This window comes from Quercus suber, unplaced genomic scaffold, assembly GCF_002906115.3.
Source record: "Quercus suber isolate HL8 unplaced genomic scaffold, Cork oak 2.0 scaffold_444, whole genome shotgun sequence".
NCBI classification, from domain to species: Eukaryota; Viridiplantae; Streptophyta; class Magnoliopsida; order Fagales; family Fagaceae; genus Quercus; species Quercus suber.
The window spans coordinates 183,940-207,292 of NW_027069895.1; the positions used below are offsets into that span (position 1 = coordinate 183,940).

The 23,353-nt window shown below is 33.0% G+C and overlaps 2 protein-coding genes across 2 annotated transcripts; both read right to left on the reverse strand.

Moving 5' to 3' along the window:
* Positions 1 to 5,468: 5,468 nt before the first annotated feature.
* LOC136062715 (uncharacterized) lies at positions 5,469 to 13,185 on the reverse strand. Its single transcript, XM_065762144.1, has 11 exons — positions 12,863 to 13,185; positions 10,813 to 10,976; positions 10,459 to 10,732; positions 10,192 to 10,288; positions 9,939 to 10,063; positions 6,866 to 6,947; positions 6,669 to 6,780; positions 6,417 to 6,574; positions 6,170 to 6,289; positions 5,846 to 6,027; positions 5,469 to 5,693 (listed from the first exon to the last, which is right to left on the reverse strand). Exons 2-9 carry the CDS (start codon positions 10,909 to 10,911, stop codon positions 6,178 to 6,180), a joined length of 1,059 nt encoding a protein of 352 aa, XP_065618216.1. The 5' UTR covers positions 10,912 to 10,976; positions 12,863 to 13,185; the 3' UTR covers positions 5,469 to 5,693; positions 5,846 to 6,027; positions 6,170 to 6,177.
* A 198-nt stretch (positions 13,186 to 13,383) lies between these two features.
* Positions 13,384 to 13,896, reverse strand: LOC136062719 (disease resistance protein RPV1-like). The gene has a single exon (XM_065762151.1). The coding sequence runs from the start codon at positions 13,894 to 13,896 to the stop codon at positions 13,384 to 13,386; it is 513 nt and encodes a 170-aa protein (XP_065618223.1).
* Between the last annotated feature and the right edge of the window lie 9,457 nt (positions 13,897 to 23,353).

The window sequence follows — 23,353 nt, forward strand, 5'->3', positions numbered from 1 at the left end:
CTAAAGACTTAGAACCTAAAAAACTCCCCTCCTTTGGCAATCCGTGACAAAACACATCACAAAACTGAAATGCTTAAAGTTACAAAACAGCCCATTAAATATTAAACAAGCCTAAAAACAATCCAACTTAACTATTATCTATCAGTTGCCACTGTAGACAGCAGCACGACTGAATCAACCTGAATATTTCCTGAAACACTCAACAAACACATAAACGCATGTGTGGAAAATACAAGTAAAACAAAATAAAATTCTTGATTTCACAAAACAGAAAATAAAAGACGTATACCATGAATAACCTCATAATATAAATTAATAATTAATGTATCACATGTGAAACAAGAAACAATAAAACATAAAACATAAAAGAAAGTGTCTCCCCCTAAAATATACAACCCAATAGCAATAAATACATCATAAGCCAAAAACATAAACATAAAAAGCTCCTAGATACAATCTAAAGCAGCTCCAAAACTCCCCCTATCATGCACAATATGTACTTCCCCTTTTTGTGACGAATTGCCAAAGGGCAATCAAGACTCATCATCAAAAGGAGGTGGTGGAGATCGTTTAGCGCTCGCCAAACCAGCATGCAAATCTTGAAGCTCCATTAGCACATCCACCAAAATCTGTCTCGAGCCGCCTGAACAGTCATAACAGTCTCTAGCATACTCTGCAGAGAAGCATTGCTCGAAAAAAAAGAAGGTGGAGGATCAACAGCGACGGTAGGATCAACATACTCCTCAGCAGTGGGGTCGCCAGAAGTAGGAGGCCTAGATGCACCTGTAGAAGACTCGACTGTAGGGCGTTTAGAGCTAGCTTTCATTTATAGTTGACTCTAGGGCTTGTAAACAATTAGTATTTACCAATCAAAACAGCAATGTGATTGCTGAATTCTGTTTATGAAGCAAGGGCTATGGAAACTAAGATAGGGATCTTTGTGCTATAATGGCTACTTCTTATGATGTTTAGCCCCAAGCTGACACTGTTCTGGACAAGTTAACAAGATTTTTAGTGTGGGCCTCTCTTTATATGTTCTTTCATTTTTTGGCCATATGCAGACCTTTATTTGATATCCTACTTTGGAAGAATTTAAATTGCGGATTGTGCTACTGTGTCTTTGGTTATTTTTAGGTCATCTGGATACTTTTGTACCATATTTGTAACGTCCCAATCAACTTAAAAAAAAAAAAAGTGTCAAGATCAGATATTTTGGGTTCCCACGTGCCAAGCCCCACCTAACCCCACTACCCACTCCCTCTTATCTCTTCTTTTGGCCGCTCCCTCTTTTCTTTCTTTCATTTTCTTTCTTTTCTCTTTACTGAAACACACACACACACTCACCCACCGGCCTCCACTCCAAACCACACCATCTCACCATCATTTTTCCGGCAAGATCACCGGAAAAATACTTTGGAACCCCAAAGCATCTTCATTGTTTTATTTGAGGTAAAAAATTTCTCATCTTTTTGGTGGGTTTTGCACTTTTGCTTGAGGTTATTTTTATCTAAGCTTTAATAATAATACCCATGTGATTTATGAGCATTGGAAGTGATATTTATGTGTTTTTGTATGGGTTTTGTATTGGTGGAATTATTTGATGAATGGGTATATATTTTGTGCTATTGGTGACTACTTAAGGGTTATGTATTGGAAAAATTTAGGAGTTTTAAGTTATAATAGGTGGGGCTTGGCACGTGGGAACCCAAAATATCTGATCTTGACACTTTTTTTTTTTTTAAGTTGATTGGGACGTTACAAATATGGTACAAAAGTATCCAGATGACCTAAAAATAACCAAAGACACAGTAGCACAATCCGCAATTTAAATTCTTCCAAAGTAGGATATCAAATAAAGGTCTGCATATGGCCAAAAAATGAAAGAACATATAAAGAGAGGCCCACACTAAAAATCTTGTTAACTTGTCCAGAACAGTGTCAGCTTGGGGCTAAACATCATAAGAAGTAGCCATTATAGCACAAAGATCCCTATCTTAGTTTCCATAGCCCTTGCTTCATAAACAGAATTCAGCAATCACATTGCTGTTTTGATTGGTAAATACTAATTGTTTACAAGCCCTAGAGTCAACTATAAATGAAAGCTAGCTCTAAACGCCCTACAGTCGAGTCTTCTACAGGTGCATCTAGGCCTCCTACTTCTGGCGACCCCACTGCTGAGGAGTATGTTGATCCTACCGTCGCTGTTGATCCTCCACCTTCTTTTTTTTCGAGCAATGCTTCTCTGCAGAGTATGCTAGAGACTGTTATGACTGTTCAGGCGGCTCGAGACAGATTTTGGTGGATGTGCTAATGGAGCTTCAAGATTTGCATGCTGGTTTGGCGAGCGCTAAACGATCTCCACCACCTCCTTTTGATGATGAGTCTTGATTGCCCTTTGGCAATTCGTCACAAAAAGGGGAAGTACATATTGTGCATGATAGGGGGAGTTTTGGAGCTGCTTTAGATTGTATCTAGGAGCTTTTTATGTTTATGTTTTTGGCTTATGATGTATTTATTGCTATTGGGTTGTATATTTTAGGGGGAGACACTTTCTTTTATGTTTTATGTTTTATTGTTTCTTGTTTCACATGTGATACATTAATTATTAATTTATATTATGAGGTTATTCATGGTATACGTCTTTTATTTTCTGTTTTGTGAAATCAAGAATTTTATTTTGTTTTACTTGTATTTTCCACACATGCGTTTATGTGTTTGTTGAGTGTTTCAGGAAATATTCAGGTTGATTCAGTCGTGCTGCTGTCTACAGTGGCAACTGATAGATAATAGTTAAGTTGGATGTTTTTAGGCTTGTTTAATATTTAATGGGCTGTTTTGTAACTTTAAGCATTTCAGTTTTGTGATGTGTTTTGTCACGGATTGCCAAAGGGGGGAGTTTTTTTAGGTTCTAAGTCTTTAGGAACTAAATGTATTAGAACTTCAATGTGTAATGTGTTGGCAAACCATGATCAAAACTTAGAGTCTAGATTTAGGCTGCTCAAAGTATGTTAATTTCTAAAGTTGGAATCGAGTGTACTGCAAGATTTATTGGATAAATCTGCAAGGCTCGATCGATCGAACCTCGTGCAGATTGTTTTTTCTGCAGAATTTCCAACTAAGCCTAAGCCCATATGACGTGTAGGGTTTATTGTTTTGCTTCAAGTATAAAAGGAAAAACCCTAGCCACGTTTTAGAGGTTGTTGATATGTTGTGTGTGTGTGAATCTTCTGTGAGATCTAGAGGTGTTTACTTTCATACACACTTAGCGTTATCAAGATCAAGATTGATGTTAAGAACTTAGTGATCTCTTCGGTTGTTGTTTCAAGAGCTTAAAGAAAAACACAAGTGGGAGTACTTGTGGTTGCTGTGGATTAAGGAAAGAAGTAGTCTGTGGACTCGGAACTATCACGTGGTCGTGGTAGTAAGTTTTTTACACAAGGTAGCAATAGGATGTTAGTGGTCTAAGTTTTCTTGTAAACTTCAATTCTTTCATAGTGGATCTGTTTTACTTGAGGATAGCTAGGTTAAATCCTCCCCAGGTTTTTTACCAATTTGGTTTTCCTGGGTTATCATATCATGTGTTCTTTATATTTCCGCACTTTTACATGATATGATTTGATTGTGTTAACCTAGATCTGAATAATTTATCTAAGTAATCACTTGGCTAAATAACTAGGTTAAACAGCTTGTGTTTTAAGAAGTCTAAAAACGTACAAAATGCATCTTAACTTATGATATTCTTTCTCCTCACTATGCTAGTTTGCACATTCCGTCGTCACCTCCACGTGACTAATATAAACATCTAGGTTTTGTTTTTGTTTTTTTTTTTTTTTTTTTTTCATATTACTACTCTTTATATTCTATAAATGATTGAGTGATACTTGTCACTATTACTATTATTATTATTATTATTATTATTATTATTATTAAACTAATATTTGGGTTTAAAGATTACATATTAGTTGAAATATGTACTTAAAAGTTAATAATTCATATGGGTTTTTTTATGAATAATATATATATATATATATAGGTAAACCTGAAACGGTATATAATGGTTTACCGAAACAGTATTCAAAACATTAGAGAAAAGTAGAGAAATTGTTTTTTGAAAAAAGAAGTATTGTGTCAATACTTTCAGAATCTAATCCAACATGTGAGTAATGAATAGATAAATATATAATTTTAAATATAAAATTGAATTTGTTTTTTTTTTTAATCCTGAAAATTACTAATGAGATAAGGAAGATGAAGAGCAATATAAAATATTTGTAGACACTTTAAAAATTACTTTGAGTATCTAGGAACGTCACATAACAAAGACATAACAATTTACTTCTAATTTGTCAAATAAAATATTTACAAACAGTGAAAAGAAACTACACAAAACCATCTTCTTCAATTACATAAACTTTCTTCATTAAAAAAAAATAGTGGGTTAATCCCATATTGGAAAATGAGTGTGAGTAAAAGAGGTTTAAAACCTGTGCTGTGTATCCAAGAGTTAGACCCTTTTGGATATACACCACTATAAGTTTCTTTAAAAAAAAAACATTTTCTCCACTCCTTGTATGTATGTATGTGTGTGTTAAAAATACTTAGTAATCTAAAAAAAAAAAAAAAAACTTTCTTCATTATATTGTCCACACTATTTTTTGTTATCCAACACTGTAAGTTTCTTTAAAAAAAAAACATTTTCTCCACTCCCTGTATGAATGTGTGTGTGTTAAAAATACTTAGTAATCTAAAAAAAAAAAAAAAATTTCTTCATTATATTGTCCACACTATTTTGTTTATCCAAATAAACTAAAACCTAACAACAATACAAAATATGACAAATTATACTATGATTTTCCCCCAAATCATGTCACAACAAACATCATTCCTTAAAAGCATTTAAATTACTTGCATCAAGGAACACATATGAATTAGTTGATAATAGAATAATAGGCGTACAAACCTCTTGTAAGAGATTTGTAACTCGCTTGATTCGAACTCCAATAGGACAGCTGTTAGGTTGTATCTTTTTTATCGTCAGAAGCAAGACTTGTGAATACCTTTTTATAGACATTTTCTTAAAAAAAAATTCATTGACTTCATTTTTCAATTGCAAACATTTAAATTAAAGTAGATGAACATGTAAAGAGAAAATTATATGTAAAGTTAAAACTACCAAGATGAATATGTAAACAATATTTTTTGTTTTAATTTTTCATTGATTTATTATTTATTTATAGCATCAAAATTAAAGTAGATGAATGTGTAAAGTTAAAACTGTCTAAGATGAATTTGTAAAGTCAATATATTTATATATATTTAAGCTTTTCAAAAAATTAAAGAAAAAAAATATTAAGGTGACTAAACAGAAATATAACAATAAATATTACGTTTCAGCTTATATATATATTATATACATAGATTAGTGTCATCTATAATCACATAAACATGATATAATAAAGATTCTAAAATGATGCATAAATCAACTTAACATAAACATTATATCATAAAAATCTTAATAATAAGTTGTTCTTGTTTCCTCTTCAAATCTTTTTCTTCTTTGATACGTTCTGTTTAGTAGTTTGGCCGCGTTTGTGAAGTATTTGGATTGGAACAGAGGTTTCTGATACTTCAATTAGTTGATTGTTGAAGGAGTTGTGATTCTCTGATTTTCCTACAAATGCATATTTGTTTTCCTGCAATGATTGACAATTTGGTTAGACAGAGCATCACATTATATACAAAATTGTGTTGTTAATATTGTTTATGATGATTTTGATGGCAATTGAGATGTCATGAATGTGTTGAAAAAGTAACTTATTATAAGAATGAATTAGTTAACAATTACCTTTTGGATTTCAACTTCATATGAGGCATTCTGTTTGTGTGAGATATCTGGCTCAAAGATTCTTGAAACTGTGTAGTCCTCTCTTCCATGTTTCAAATTATATTTATCAAGACGCAATTGGAACAACATTCCTTGCCAACTATGTTCCCAATCTCCCAAGGTAGGCTATTATCATTCAAATCCTGTATAAATTGAAAATGTCATAACTTTATAAGGTTATAAGAAGAGAAAATATGATGTTTGTGTGTGTGTGTTATATATATATATATATTTTTTATGTTGTTGTTTCACAGCACAAATGTACAATTTGTATATTTTAATTACCTTTTCTTTCATCTCTGCAAGTTCTTTTGCAGTCTTAGATATAATTTTTCAGCCTCTCTGTCAAACAAAATGAACGTCGTTGACCCGGTTTCATCTTCTACTTTGGTTTGTATCCTATATCTATTTCATTTACAAATTTGTTAGTAGAAGTGTGTGTGTATATATATTATGTGTGTGCGAGTCTGAACTTTAAAATATATTTTTAGAATTGCTACTTATTTGGTACTCAACATCATTTGTGGTTAACCTTGGTACTGCAGATTTAGGCTCGACTTTACAATGCTCACACCATAAAACTCCTTTGGAAGGTTTGACCTTTTTCTTGCATTTATGACATGCATTATAATACCATCCGCATCTATTATTGACATTAACGATTTTGGCCTGGCATGTCACCACCATGACCTGCAATATAAAGGTTTTTTTTAAAAAGTTATTATAGAACTACTAAATAATCATATACAACAGCGAATTTAAGCCGTATAAGTACAATTGATACCTGTGTCTTTGAGTTCCATTCCATGTCCTTTAATTCAGCTATCGTCTTTCTATCATGTAGGGGAAGTTCTCCATCTGCTACTCTAGGTGATCCTTTTATTGTGTTGTGCAATCTATTCATAACATTTCATATTATTTTTGGTTAGTTTGCATAATTTTAAATAATAAAAAAAGTAAAAAGCATGGTAGTATTTTCACTTGTCTCGAACTCTTGTAACCTCTGGAATGTCAAGGTTGATGTACAGCTTTGTTGCACATGTGGATGATAGATGATACTCACCTACAAAAAGTTAAACAGTATATATTAGGATTATTGATCTTGAGGCATTATATATTTGTTAAATTGCTAAGTGAAATGTTTTTTTAGTGGAAAATAATTTCATTCATGAAATAAAAGTGCAATCCTCATACGCAGGCCGTGTACAGAAAAGGCACAAAAAAAAAGTACAAAAGAACAAGTAGGAAAATAAAATTCATATAAATTTTTAAAAAAACATCAAACAGCTAACTAAATTACTAGAGTACAAAGAATCCATGATATCTAATAACCCCTCAATCCAGAAGGATACAAGCAGCGAAGTTCACTCATAACGTTTTCAAAAACAAAGTTCCAAAACCCTCTAAACAAATGTTCCAAAACCCTCTAAATTATCTCCAATTTATTAACAACGCCCACAGGTAAAGGGAAAGAGAGAAAGAAATAAGTGCAAGGCTAGATAAGTACTCTTAGTAAGTGTGAGGCAACCCCCATTGGACAAATTCATCTTCCAACCAACTAATCTCCTTAAAGAGAAGCTCCCAAATACTTCATGGGAAGGGAAGAGATATAGCACCCAGTCCATCCGCTAACTCCTCAATATTTGGAATTGGAACTTCCCCTACCGGCACAATTTCAGATTTACCCAAATAAATTCTCAAACTTGAAACTGCCTCAAAACACACCAAAATACAACGAAGATACCAAATAGTGTAGAGTTTGCATCCAAAAAAGGAGAGTATCATTTGCAAAATGGAAATGGGAAATAACAATTGAGTCCCCTTGGACATTATCAATAGAAAAACCACTTAAATAACCTCCTGACGCTGCTTTAGTGATCAACCTACTTAAGGCCTCCATAACAATCACAAACAGCAATGGGGAAAGGGAATACCCCTACTACTCAAAGAAACCAACTGGAGCGCCATTTTTTAAACTGAAAATTTAACAGTTAAAATACAAAATTCTATCCACTTTCCTATTTTTTCTCAAAATCACATCGTTGAAGCACGTACAATATAAAGCCCAATTTTCATGATCATACGCCAAGCTTACACAACTCCCTCAGTCTACTAGATTTTAGGCGGCTATCCAAACACTCATTGGCTATTAGGACAAATCAAGAATCTGTCACCCTTAAATGAGGGCATTTTGCTTATCCGACACTATCCTAACAAAACACCCTTAAGACGATTGGCTAAGACTTTAGCTAGAATTTTATAAAAACTACCCACCAAACTAAGTTTCCTGAAATCTATATGACAATGAGAAGAATTGGCCAAATGACGAAAGAACTCCGTATTCCTTTCCCCTTCCTTCAACCACAACACCCAAGATTTTGAAGCTCCCTGACTCCTTTCGGCACTCTGGATCTTTGTGTTCTCACTCTACTGCCATTTTCCCTTGAGATTCTATATCAAATCCTCAGACGACTCCTCAAAGCCATCCACAGATACTCCTAGAAACCAACTGAACCTCAAAATGTGCTGCCTTACTCACTCCACCACATCCGGAATCTCCTCCTCCAAACTATCAACTTTCTTGAAAAAGTCTCTCTCAGGCCTGATGAGATGGCTTCAGTGTAGACCCACTAGTACTCTTAAATTGAGTCCATATCAAGGCGTGTTACATTTGGCCCACTACACCCCAGCTTATTTCACGAACTTAAAAAAAAAATATATATATATATATATATATACAGTATTTTTTTCCTTTGCTCGTGTCTGTACCAAAAAATGTCTCTTCACATCTTCGTTCATACTCACTATCAATCCTTCGGACTCTTCCCCAAACTGTAACACCTCTCTTCACAAGTTGAGAGATTTCCTCTCTCATGGGTTGCTTTCCTTTATCATTATCCATGAGAGTTTTCAAAGGAATTGCTTCATTGTGCCTTTTCTAACCACCACCAGATATCTTTCATTTGCAGATAAATCTTTCTGACACCCTCATTCTCAAGCACCAACGCAAAGGTCCTGCCGTCTTGGACAGGGCTAGCCATTTTTCCACAATCTCATCAGCCTTACTTGATTGATTCAACTCCTTCATGTAGAGATTTGCAGCTGCAGAAGCTTTGTCAAAATAAATGTAACCAAAAAAAAGGATCATAAAAAAATACTTTGTTATAAATCTCACCACACTCAAGTAGAATACACAAAGGAGTTATGAATAAAATAGATTTTATTGATGTTTAAAACATTACACGCTTTGCTACACACACCACTCTTCATTATTTCTCTCTTGCTATTTCACTCACACTTGTTGAATACTACACTTTCTTTGTAAAAAGAACACTTTCTGGATTGCTACTCTACTTATTGGATGAATTTATACAATCCGTAGCCTAATATAGAAAACTACCACACTAAGGAGACAAGCAAGGAAACAACATCCTAAATTCACTTACCAAACTAGTTAAAAAGGTAGAAAAAATGGCAAAAAGAAAAGTCAAGAAAGGAAATACTTATTCATCTTGAACTCCTCTTCACCTATTGTGACACATGCAAACATTTTAAAAATTTATCACCAACCTAATGCTCTAGAGTCGGTGATGACCCTACACTTCATAATAACAGATTGCTCTGGTCCTATCAATTTTCATAACTCAAAATCCGAAGCCCAGCCATCCACTTATCCTTTGACCTTCAAGGATAATCACCATTCTCCGTCAGCGCCCTCCCTTGAGTTCAAATAATGCCCAAAAGCATTGGATTCTTATAGTCAGCATCCACTTCTCTAGTCGTAACAAATTGTTTTTGGTTCCTCTTTAAAACCACATCCTCAATGCTTTTCAACAGCCACCTTGAGGTATTCTTGTCCATAAAGGCTGGTGACATAAAATCCTTTCCTCTCTCATATATTTGGAGATTATAGACCAATCCTCCCTCCTCTAAAACAAGTTGAAAAGATTTCAATTCAATTGTGAGGATGCTAGCCACCCCCCCCCCCCCCCCCCCTCTCTCCCTTAATAAAAATAATAATAAAAAGGAAATGCCATGCTAAGTGAAATGTTACCTTTGTAAGCTTTCACAATAGTTGAAGTAACTATTACAATGAATGGATCTCGATTACTAATGGAGAAATCATCATCAATCAGCAATGCAGTTTTTCCCCACAACTTTGTTTGCACATATTTGTTCCTGAAATTGTGTATGAGTAGGTTTGAAATCAGCTTCTTCATTATCATTTTCATTTCTCTTATTTTGCTTTCAACTGTTGACTTACAATAGCTCATAACATTTGACATGAAAATAGAAGTATAACTTACTCTTCTAACAACAGTCCAATCTTTCGAATTTTTGTTAGACGGTCATTTAAATTGATCTCTTCAATGATTCCAATAAATTCCAATCTGCCAATCACATCTGCTAATGCCATGATATTAATTCAAATAGAGTTTGTATTGATTTTTCAATTGTATTATTTTCTCTAACTCAAAATATATAATTTGCAGATGCATGAAAGAAAAGGATGTATGAGGACAAATTGTACAATAAATGTTGTGTGAAATAATTTGTAAAGTAATAAGAATTACCTGTCAAATAAGTTGTGTCGTGGCAACGGGAAACTATAGTTTCGTAATCAGCAAGTTCAAATTGGTATTGAGGTATTGAGTGATAGAGTCTATCGATTTTAGAGACCAGTGTTGTTGACGTGAAAAGAATTTTTTGTGGGTTATGTACAGGACGATACTTCCCTGTATATTCCTCTACAATGAAATTTTTTATCACATACATGCATCCTTCATTTAAGAGAGGTCGGTAATGCTGAGCCAAATTCTTTCTGATACTTGCATGTAGTAGTTTTCCCTACAAAATATGCTTTCTAAATTTATTTGTCCATACTTAAAAAAAAAATAATTATTTTCAAAAATTGAATATGGACTTACCTCTTCATCAACCCATGTCATATCGAGACTAATAAGGTTATGGTCATTCACTATGTTAACCGCATCCCACATTCGTAAAACTCTAATTTCACATTCCATTTGTCTTTCTCCATTGATATCTGCTTCAGAGCTGTATGCTCTATGTTGATTTGATTTTGTAATATCTGCACAAACTTTACTTTAGGAAGTTTTACTTATATTTATTGGGAAAATCTATTAATTGCAACATAAGTGACAACCTATTTTTCATTACATACAATTACAAATAAAAAAAAATAACGGCAATTGTTACCTCTAGGTAAATTGTTGAAGATCTCCTTATATACAATATTTTTTGTATAGAAATTATCACCTTAATCTTTTTTTTCAGTAACTACCCTAAGGTCATTTCTACTTGTAACTTTGGGATACAAAAACATATAGTTGTCCATGATTGAAGACAGGTTTATGTAGAAAAAGGCCAACATGTTGCAAAGATAGACCGTACCTTTTATTAATTGTCATCACAAAGAAAACAGATACTGGAGATTGTCTTCTCTTCAGTACAAATGGTGATTATGACTTAGAAGCAGATAAAACTATTCATAGGATAATACTTTATCTCCAACATGAGTTCCTAATATGATTTGAACTTGTAAAACCCATTTTGGCAATTGAGCGAGAGTGACTAAAAGTCTAGTATTACTGCAATGTCCAACACTTTGGTTTAAATAACAAAGTAACATTATTGGCAATCCAACTTCCAACCTGAGTCTATGGTTTGGAATACTAGGAAACTTCAACGAATTGAGGAACTCTTTTGTATACATTATATCCTAGTCTAGAATGTTACTCGCAACTTTACATAATGAATTTGCACTATGATATGAATTTACAAAAGGTACAATGGATAATATGTACGTTTTCTTTGGGCAACGAATTGCTATTTTTTTTTTTTTTTTTGGCCACTTGGCACTAAGTGTTTTTATTTTGCCACTTGCCATTATATGAGACAATCTAGGGTATCAAAGTTTTGCCTTTCTCTCAATTTATGCTTTTATGTATAATATTAGATTAGATTAGTTTTTTGTGGTGAAGCATTTCCATATTCACATTGATTCTTTTAGATACACCCATGCAACTTCAAATTTCTACCCCTTAAGATCTCAAAATAAAGTGCCTTGTGTAGTTGGAGTACGCTATCATTTTGTGTTAAGTCCACATATTTGTTGGCTTAATTTTGTGTCAAATTTGTTTGTATTTTTGCTTAATTCTCATGTATTTTGGGTGTTAATTTGTAATTGAGTAGAAGTACTAGAGCCCTAATTAGAGTTGTTGTGTGAAGAAGGTCGCTCCTGCAAGATTCATGCTAGGCCACGAAATGGACACATGGCAAAAAAAGGAAGATCTTTCTTCAATTCAAGTTGCAGCCAAGTCGTGCCCGCGACTTGCTCATGAACAAAATTCCAACTGCTATTCTTATCTCTTGACCAGCTCATTTTAAACATAAAGAACCCATTCCAATCTACTAGACCAACAAGAGAAAACCCTAGAGAGCAGATTGTGAGCCTTAGATAGCAACATTGAGCTTGTTTCTTTGAGAGAGAGAGAACTCGTGTCAATTGAGTGATCAATCCTACAACATTCTCTCTCCTCTTTCCCTCTCACCATTTCCAAACCTATAAAAGTGATTTTATCCATCACTAGTGGAGGTTTGACACTGGTATTGTGGAGAGGTTTTTATGTCGAGGACTTTGATTTTTCACTTCAAAACATATTCAGTGTTTTCATGTGGTTTGCTTCTCTTCATTCCAATTTTCATACTGCTTTACTTATTTTAGTTGCAATTTGAATATTGGCTAATCGCTTATATTGGACATTAATTGTTAGTTTAGCTTATAAGTAAATAAGCCATAAAATTGGGTATTTGAGATCTAAGTATATGTCTAGCATGTTAGGTAGCATTTTTTTCAATTTGGTCTTGATTTTTCTTTAATATCTACTAGAAAACTATTAAATTCAAACCAATGTGCAATTAGGTCAAAATTAGTTTTGACGATTGTTGTCTTACCAACAAATGAAGATATCTCTTCAAAAATTTCTTGGATAAATGGATATTGATGGTAGCTGCCAATTACAAATCATTAACATGTTAGAAAATAAAATATGAATAAGAACTAAATTAAAAATGTTTAGCTTGTGTACCTACTGATATATATTGTCAATAAAAGTAAATGGTATGTAATTGATAACTATCACTTTGAAGCCCTGGTTTTTTTCCCCCCCTTTCCAATTAGGAAATCAGTTTCAGGCTTTTAACACAAAGACATGTGGAAAATCTGCTTAGATAAGGGAACAGACCTATTGAATATCTACTACTAATACTAGTTTAAATGAATCTATTAAGAAATTGGAGGGAAATTTTATAAAGATTTTATGTGAGGAACTTCTAAGTAATTGACAAGATTATCGATCATATATTCTTCTCTTTCTAATGTTGACCCTCATAACAGATATGATCAAAGTATAAAAAGTTGATCATTTCAAAAATAAATAAATAAAGCTCTTTCGAGTTTTTGCTTAACTGTAAAATTAATTAGAGATAACAAAGTAGTCATTAAATACATATCCTTTTTTGTAATGCCTACCGCATATATTGCCAACTTCTTCTAGAGCTATCCTCCACATTTGCACTTTCATGTTGAATTTTTGTTCATGTTTTTCCAATGCTTCATCAAACTTTCCCTCTTGATTACGTATTACTGATGGATCTATCTTATAAAAAATTGGCAGCACAACTTGACCCTTCTTTCTACACTCAAGAATTTTGACGAGTTCATCCAAACACCATGTAGAAGATGTATAGTTTTTGGAAAATACAATTATAGAAATCTTGGAACTTTCAATGGCTTCTAAAAGTTCTGCAGAAATTTCTTCTCCAATTGGAAGCTTTTCATCCGTAAAGGTGTTAATTCCTTTGTCGCACAAAAATCCATCTAAAAAGCTGATGAAACCATAGCGAGTATCTTTACCTCTAAAATTCAAGAACACATCATATTTGCAGTGTTGGGTGAAGGAGGAAGAAGAGCCTCTCAGAAAAGCCATAGTGATAAGAGAAGAGAGAAAGAAATATGTGATAGAAATTAGACAAAAGGAAAGTGGAAATAGGAATGGCAAAGTCAAGCAAATTGCTGGTACACTTTTTCTTTTTCTCTCTCCTTCGTCTTTAGTCTTTTCTTCTGTGCTTTTTACTGCCCCACTCTTCTTTCTTTGAATTTGCAATCAGATTTGGAGGGAGCGTGAGCGGATTTATACCAGGGGATTGAAATTGAAATTTTAGGAGGGAGAGGAGGACGATTGTGGACGTTGATTTCGTAAGGGCTATGGACGGCTGCGATTCGTTACTGGGGTTTTGATTTTTTATTTCCGATGAGAAGTGTATGTGGCAGTGGCGCGGAAGAGAAGGATCGTGGCCGTTGATTTGCTGTGTCATCGACGGCAGTTGCTTTATTTAGAGGGATTAGTGCGGATCGATGACGTGGCTACTGAGATTTTGTTATGGTGGATAGTAGGCTGGCCATGCCATGGCCCATGGGCCCATTTGGGTTTGGATCATGATGAATATGACTTTTTTTGTCCTTTAAATTTGAGTAACTTCAAGAGGAGCAACGCCTAGAGAGGTTGGACAAGTGAAACGATGTTCTGGACTCTGGACTTTAGCATGTGATGAATTTTCGAAACTGGTATAACTGCTAATAAATTGATATACATATTTTGCCAAGAAGTAAATGACAACTCAAACAATATGCATGGGGGAAAGATAAAAAGAGAGAGATAATGAAAACCATGATACAAGTTAGGCTCGAATCATCCAATAATCCTAAACTACACAACCTACAAGTATGACCCATTATATATTGATCTTTGTCAGTTTAAAAAAGCATATGCCACTTGAGAAATAAAAAGACTTGCATATTATTTTGTTAGTTATCAACAAAGAGCTTAAAATTTTTTTGTTAATGCCTCGTTTGAAGAATGGGAGCAGTGTGGAAGAGGATGCAATTTCGGAAATTAGACCAGAGGAAGAATCAAATAGTGAACTTACAGATGAGTTCCAAATTTTTCATTCTCTAAACCAAACAAAGTGGTGCACTTGTCCTCGGCCATGTTTGACTCGTTATTGACAGCTTCTAGGCCATCATTGAACAGTCTTCTGTTATCAATTCATTACAAAACAGTTGAGGATTCTTGCCAATCAAATGGTATTATGTTCTCATGGATTGAGTCATTACTTCAAATTCATTTGTCTTCAATCATCACGTATTATAAGAACTGCAACATATGTAACAAGATTATGCTTTTTTTTTTTTTTTTTTTTTTGGGTAGGTATTATTAAAAGAATTGGGCAATACACAAAGGTTTTGCTAGATTAAACGACTACTCAAAACAAGCAACTACTCTCATACAGACTATAAATATCTTTAGAGCCAAACAAACTCTGAAATGGTAAATCTACTGTTCTGTTAGTACTATCAAAGAGGTAAAATAGTGTTCTTGTTAATCTATATCTATATATATCTAAAAGTTGAACCATAGCATTTATTGTTACTATGCTCCTATTACGTCACCTCATTCGCCACGTCAGTGACCACATAATCATTATTTTTCTTATTTATTTTTTATTCCTAATTTCTTTTTCAAAAAATTTATAAATAAATTATTGACTTTATACATTCATCTTAGATAGTTTTAACTTTACATATAACTTTGTCTTTACATATTATCTACTTTAATTTAAAAGTTTATTATTCCATTATCATTAAGTTGATGGGCTGGAAAGATTATACAAACCACTACATTAATAATCAAATGCAAAATGGCCTCCTCAAATCTCCTACGTTAAATCTATCTTCCTAGAGTAACATTATTTTTCTTTTTCTTTTTTCCCTTCAACGGGTACTAAGCCACAAACTAATCCTTAAATTGTCCTAATCATTATACTCTTTACCCAGTTTTTCTGTTACAAAGGTTTATATCTTAACATTTATGAGGAGGACCCCAAATGATGTATGATCCATATATCTAAAGATAAATTACTATTAAATTTTGCCTTTTATGATGATGACTGATGAGTTGCCAAAATAGCTAGAGCAACTCTCAAGTACAAATAAAGCATCTTTATATGCAAATAGATTACAGAATCTACATGAACAATTTTTGAAGAATTATAATAGTACACGGGTATGACACCTTAAATGAAGTGTATGTTCTTTTCTAAAGTGCAAGGCTAGATAAAAGACATTGTTCAAAAAGAAACTCATATCAATCATTTTAAGGCAAAATTCCTTCAATTGCAATACTTTTGAATTATTCTTAACTAAATTCCACCAAAATTTTCACATTATGGGTGAACCATCCACCGTACCTTCATGCATGTTAATGCATGTTATGGGTATCTTTTGTTTAATCAAATATAATTTCATGGTTTAAATTAATTTATTTTTCTTTTCCTCCATATTATTGTGAATGTGGTGATGGTGTATTTTTATTTTTGGTAGTTTCCATAGTATTTCTTTTGCCTCCTACTTTTTTTTACCCATTTATTCTCCTATTTTTCATTGCTTATGATGGAACATAGAAAAAATGTCTAATTAGTTATAGATTATTTTAATTTAGTTTTATCAATATAGTTGGCTATTGTAAATTGTAATCATGTCTCTAATTTTTTTTGTTTGTTGTTTCATTTTTCTTTATTAGCATGTTGTGTGAATAATAAATATGAATATAAAAAATTTTGTTATTTGGAAGAGATAATTTTGTATTTGGTTTTTTGTTGATGTTTTAGTGGTACTATTGCAAAGATACTTGACTTTTTGTATTTTAAGTGACCAAAAAACAAAATACAATGAAAGTAGAGAATTTTAAGGTTTATTCTGTTGAAAATTGGTTATATTTCTATTTGGTGAGTGAAATTAATTATGATCTATTATATCCTGAAAGATATGTTTCCATTTTTCAACTCCTAATATAACAAGTAGCCTCTTTCTTTTTTTCTTTTTCTTTTTTGAGCATGTAAAGAATGTTTACAAAACTCTTTTTGCAGCACATCTTTAGCATCCTTTATTATTTTTTTGTTTTTTGCAATTTTTACTTTGTTCAACTTTTCATCTTCTTCAACTATTGTCTTCTTAATTCAATCTTTCATCTACTCCCACATTGTTTTTATTTTTTTTTTCCCCCATTTGATTCCCTCTATAGATTTTTAAATTTTCTCATTTATATCTTCTTAAATTCTACAATGTTTTCACTTTGTTCAACATTTCATTTACTCCACCATTCTTCTTCTATTTTAATTTTTATATAAATTTCTTATTATATCATTTCCACCCCTCCTCTATTCCTTCCAAGTTTTCCACAACAAAAGAGGTCAATACTCTCTCTCTCTCTCTCTCTCTCTCTCTCTCTCTCCCCAATTTTGTTTCTCTTTCGGTAGATTTTTTATTGTTTCAACCACTTATTTTTTCCGCTAATGGTTCTTTTTGTTATTGTTGATTTAATTGTCATTTGACATTTGTTTCTCTTTTTGATAAATTTGTATAGACTTTTATGTATATTTAGGTAATTTGGTATTCTAATTCTTGATTAGAAGTTCTTTTTCTTTATCCCATTAGTTTATTTTACAACGATGCATATACAGAAACTTAATTCTAAGATTTTGCTAATAATTGTTTATTTGATAATCTTTGTTGGTGCACAAATTTGTAATTCCCGCAAAGATAATAACCCTAATAGATTATCAACAACAAATTTTTTTCCTAATTAGTCCAGTTAATCATTGTTAAGTTTTATTAATTTTTTAGATACATTTTCTGGTGTTTTAGATTAAAGGGTAGAAAAAATAGGGTTTCAGAAAAATTGTTTAAAACTAAAAGAATAGTTTCCAAATTTTATATAGTACTTTTTAATGATACAAAAAAGTTATAAATAATTTTTTTTAGAAAGAAATAAATTTTATTAAAAATAAATATTTTCACTAACCTGCCTTTTGAATTCCTACTCAAAATTGTATTGTTTTCATTTTAGTATGACATAAATTATATATATGATATATGGTATATGATATATGATATCTATATATTACATTTTTTATTGTTCCTATAATAAATGAAAATATGATTATGAAATACATTGCTCTTTATTAAATTAGTCCAAATTGCAAAAAAAAAATTAATTAATTAGATCACCATAAAAAAAAAATTATCACGTGCAATGCGCAAGTTTGCGACTAATTACATCATAAAAATCCAAGTTTGTATTTGTACATCAATCCATCCAAAACCAGGAAAAATAAATAAAACCAAAACAAAACAAAAACACAAGCAATCAAGCTTTCATATTTGTGTGTCTACTACTCGAGAGACAACCTCTTATTCTCCTTTTTGATGCAAAAAAATTTTCAACCTGCTGCTGATGCTTCTAATGAACAATATAACAATAGAGTCCAACCAATAAATGTCAATACAGCTATGCCACTTGATCACCAGCACCCTCTCTGTATCACATTTGAAAAGGCCTCCTTAATGGAAAGCCTAATAGCAGTAGTAATAAGCCAATGCTAACAACCAACAAGTACCTTGCATCAATCTCTAGATTTCAAATAAAACAAGTGTCATGCCACTTAGATTTTCTTTTTTCTTTTTCTTTTTTTGGTGGAAAGGTAATTATCATTAACAACTAAGCAACCTCCAAAAGGAGTAAACATGGCGGTCATACATAGTGCCAACAGAATCAAAACTAAAGAGCAGAGCAACATCCGATGGGGGCTCTACAAAAACAATAGAATCCTGAGATAGAAGGGCACCCTTTCTAGCTAGCATTAGCACACTTGTTGGCTTTCCGATAGCAGTGTTGAACACTAACTAGAGGAATTTCCTTCAATCCTTCTCTACAGCTAGCCACAAAAGCATCATTACTATTTGGGTTCCAAACCTCCTTTTTCAAGAGATCAACAACCAGCTTCGCATCTAGCTCAATTTCCACTGCCAGCTGTAGACACTGCATTTTGTGCCCATTAATAAATTTTGGTCCTTGTCTCCAATGATGAGCTTGACATATGTTAACCAAGGGTAATCAAAGAGTTCACAATAGTTTAGAAGTAATCACAACTCAAAAGTGCTTAAATCTTCCATAACATAGGCCCTTTTAAATACATATTGCATCGAAAAGTCAACTCCCATGGCAAAATTAACCTCATTATATATTTTAAAAATCTAATTATTGAATTAAATGTTCTTTACGTTGTTAGCACACATGTCAAATTTCATTTTAATAGAAAGTTAATTACTTTTCAATCCATAAACACAAGACAAAATGGGCGAGTCAGGTCGGGTTTGGGTTAAGTCAATTGATTTGTGTAAAAAACAGGTCATTTTAAGCAAGTTAAAAATGGGTCGATCAATCAAGTTGCAGATTGGGTCAAGTTGGATCGAGTTGACCCATATTTTTTCACATGATTTTTTTTTTTAACATGTATTTGCTTCGCAACAAATTACTTGATGTCAAATGCATTACTTTGAATTTGAAAGTTCAATATGTGTATAAAACACCTTTGAACGTTTAGACCCCAAATTATAAAATATCAATTCAAGCTTATAATCAAACAATTAATGTGCGGAACATGAACATAAGCCAATCACAGAATTGATAGCTAATCTAAGCCAAATATAAACACATCCACAGCAGTAAATATAAGGCAAAGATAAAGGGAAGGAAGATGTAAACACACGGACAACACACGATGTGTTATTGAAGAAGAAACCAAAGTCTTCGGCGTAAAACCTCTCCGCCGCCCTCCAAGCGGTAAATAATCCACTAAAGAATGTAGTTGAGATACATGAACAGCAGAAGACCCTCCAAGCCTAATCTACCCAAGTACCTAAGCCCTCCAAGCTTCTTGCTCCAAAGAAGTTACGCCGAACCTATTTCTTCTTTAGCTTCCCAGATTCCGCTACTGTACCATAGCATCAACCAATGTATATTAGTTCCTTCTAAACTGCTTCGCTTAGCACCAAATGAACCTTTTCACAGACGTGGGGATGAGGCAATCTTGTTTTTCTCTAGGGTTTCTCTCACAAAATTCTCTCTGGAAGCTCTCTCAATTTAGTGGGTATAAGGGTCTATATATAGTGGTGTGTGTTTGGAATACAAAGAGTCAGTTTTTGCCAAACAGGGCTGATTGGCGGCTTGACCTCGCAGCTTGTCCAAGTCGCGAGTTCAAGTCGCGACGTAACGGCCTGGCCAACCTGGGACTTTGTCTTGCAGTGCGACAGCTGGTGTGACCCTTCAGCTCCCCTGTGTGTATCTCACGTGCCAGCATTTGGCGGCTTACCAATCGCAAGTTAGCCGCAAGTTTTAACCACGAAACTCTGCCTTCTTGCACAAACTTGAGTTTTTCTTCACATCTTCTCACACACTACCCTTACAATGATCCCACCTAAATACAGGGTTACTAAGTGCTTAAATTACAAGCAAAATGACACGGAATAAAGCCAACAAGATGGTTGATAAATTTCAACCTTACATAATTCACTACTCATACAAGAAAGAGCTCAGCTCAACAAATTCACATTTGTTCAATAATTATAAATTATACAAATCTCAACATTGTTAATCAAAACAAAATAGCACAAACACAAAGGAATCTAGTCTACCTTTTGAAAATCGAATTAAAACAAACACACAAGTTTCACTTCTACAAAATATCAACACCCCAAAACATAAAACAAAATTACATATGCCCTATTAGATAGCTAATTTTTTTATTGGATATTGGATAGCTAATTTTTTTATTGGATATTGGATAGCTAATTTGATAAAAAAATAAAAACATATAAAAAATTTACAATCTTAAAAACCAATTCCATAATCTAATACCATAGAAAATAATCTATAGTTGTATTTAATTTTAGATTCATTATGATTGACACTATGTATCAATTTGGAAATATACATCAAATTTTGATTGCTTACTAATTTATACATTGTCTCTTTTTATTATGTCATTATTCAGCAATAGACACGCAAGAAAACATTTTCTTTTATTTTGAAAAGTGGTTTGTTTTGGTTATGGACTATTAAAAAGTAGGTTCAAGCACCCATAATTGATGCTAATTTCATTGATATACTTAGACTTCATTCTTTTCACACTTATGAATGTTTCTCATAGATGTTTATAATTTTAAATATATTTTTTAACTCTATTGCAACCAAATTATCTTAGCATGTACTTTGTCATTTGATATCTAAAAGCCTTTACTTATTGTGTTATTCAAGCGAGAATAATGCATCAATCATTCATCTTTCAATTTGTTTTCATGCAACTAGATAAATATCTTAATTGTTTTCTTGAGACCATTGTATTTGAATGACGTTATCCAAAAAAAGTAAAAAGTTGATTTTGTTTTATAAAAATATAATAATCATGTACATTATATTTGTTAATTGAGTTTGTCTTTTGCATTGTAAAGCCCAAAAAAAAAAAAAAAAAAAAGGGGGGGGGTAAAAGCTCTGTTTAGCTGCGGATTATCTAATTTTTGATATTATTTCGATCACCCAGAAAAAAACCCACCTCAATTAAAACCATGTGGTTCGTTTATGATCTGAAAACTTAAAGTCCAAAGCCAGATTCACAATTGGAAAATATCTGGATCCAGTGCAAGCACTTGATCAATGGGCCAAGTAAGACAACTCTTTCAACATAAGCAAGGGCATTTATATTCATAATCGAGGGCATTATAACTAAACAAGCTTTCATGACCAATGGCATTGATACTTCATAATATAATAAAACATTGTGTTTTGCTTTAACAAAAGGAAACAAGTATCAACCACTCTCACCCTCTCAAGCATACAAATTATACAATACACAGAAAGCAACCATGATTGTTAGGACTCATTGGAATTAAAGTAGAAAGCTTTAATATGAGATGATAATTTTCTTGAGATGTCTCTAGGATGTTCTCTCTGATCAATTTATTCAATTTTTGAGATGGGGAAGGCAAGCAGTACCATCAGATTTGGGGGCGTGCTTTGCTGTATGTTCCCTGGACTTCACCTCTGATTTACTTGTCTGCATGCACACCATGCACAGCATTCAAGATTCACCAAAATATATTATAACTAACAAACAATTAAAAAATAGTACAATAAGCAGAACTTAACTCAAATGAGCCAAGATACAAATCTTGATCTAAAATTGAATTGATTGGTCTGAGACCCCCAGTTTCTTAGGAAATACATGCCCTACCCTAAACACTTACATAATAATCATTAGCTTAACAAAATCAGCATGAGTAACACACGCAACCAGGAAGAGTCCCTAGATGTCAGAGACCAACATTGGAGTTTGGATACAAAGAATGTTTGGATATTTAAAATGTAAACCAAATAATGCATTGACCTAATTCCTACATAAAGTAAAACTGCCTTCTGAGTTGAGGAAACACTCATTCCAAATATAGTATGGATTTAATCAGAGAAGATTCTGGCTTTGACTACATATTTCCAGATGAGTCTTCAATTTTCAAGCAAACTACCTAACATCCTACTAATACTTATTTATTGGTCATAAAAAATAAATAAAATAAATAATTTACTATTTATAAATGGTTTGAATGATACTGCAATATCATAGCAGTAGAGTGAAATTCCTCATCCATTGAAGGAACTTGGGCCATCTTGTCCTAAAATTCAAGCTACCATATCCATGACAGTTTGTTATTCGGACTTAGGCAAAGATAAATGAAAAATCGTTGAGTTAACCTCTCGTTCAAACATATACATATTAGCTACCTAAGCATCAGCCATCCATCCGGGAATGGATCATGTATGCCCTCATCTACTATGTGCCCGTTTGTTTCAATATTTTGAGCCCAAAAGTCACGTTTTGAAAAAAGCTGGCCCAAAAGTCCATTTGGCTGGTAAAAAAACGCAACTTTTATTAAAAAGTTGCGTTTTATAACTGTGAAGAAAACATGCAATCCTTAAAAGCTATCTTCAGGTCCATTTTGCAAAACATTAGTGCGCGTTTTGATGTATCCGTTGGGGTGAGTTGGGCAATTACCAAATTGCCCTCAAATAAAGGATGCTCATGTCTTCAGATCACGCACAGTTCCTCATTCCTCTTATCTCATCTCATCTCTCTACTCTGCGCAAAGCCAGCTCCCTCACGCCTCTCAGCTCTGCCCTCACCGTGCTTCTACAAGCCTCTCCTTGCGCGTAAGTCTTTGTTTTCTTTTGTCATTTGCTGAAAATCTTCTTCCTCTTCTTCCTTCTCGTCTTCTTTCAACGGGCATTCCTCTGTATTTTTTTCAACATTAATTTTATTTGTCCAATCTGATCTGAGAAATACATTTTGAAGGTAGAGTTTTGATCAACAAAACACCAAGAAACACCGATCTGCTACCAAAATCCACCAGGTACCAACGCTGATCTGAAATTTTTTTTTTTACCTATCAAAAAAATTTTCAGATCTTGCATGCTTTGTTCTTGCTAAAGATCTATT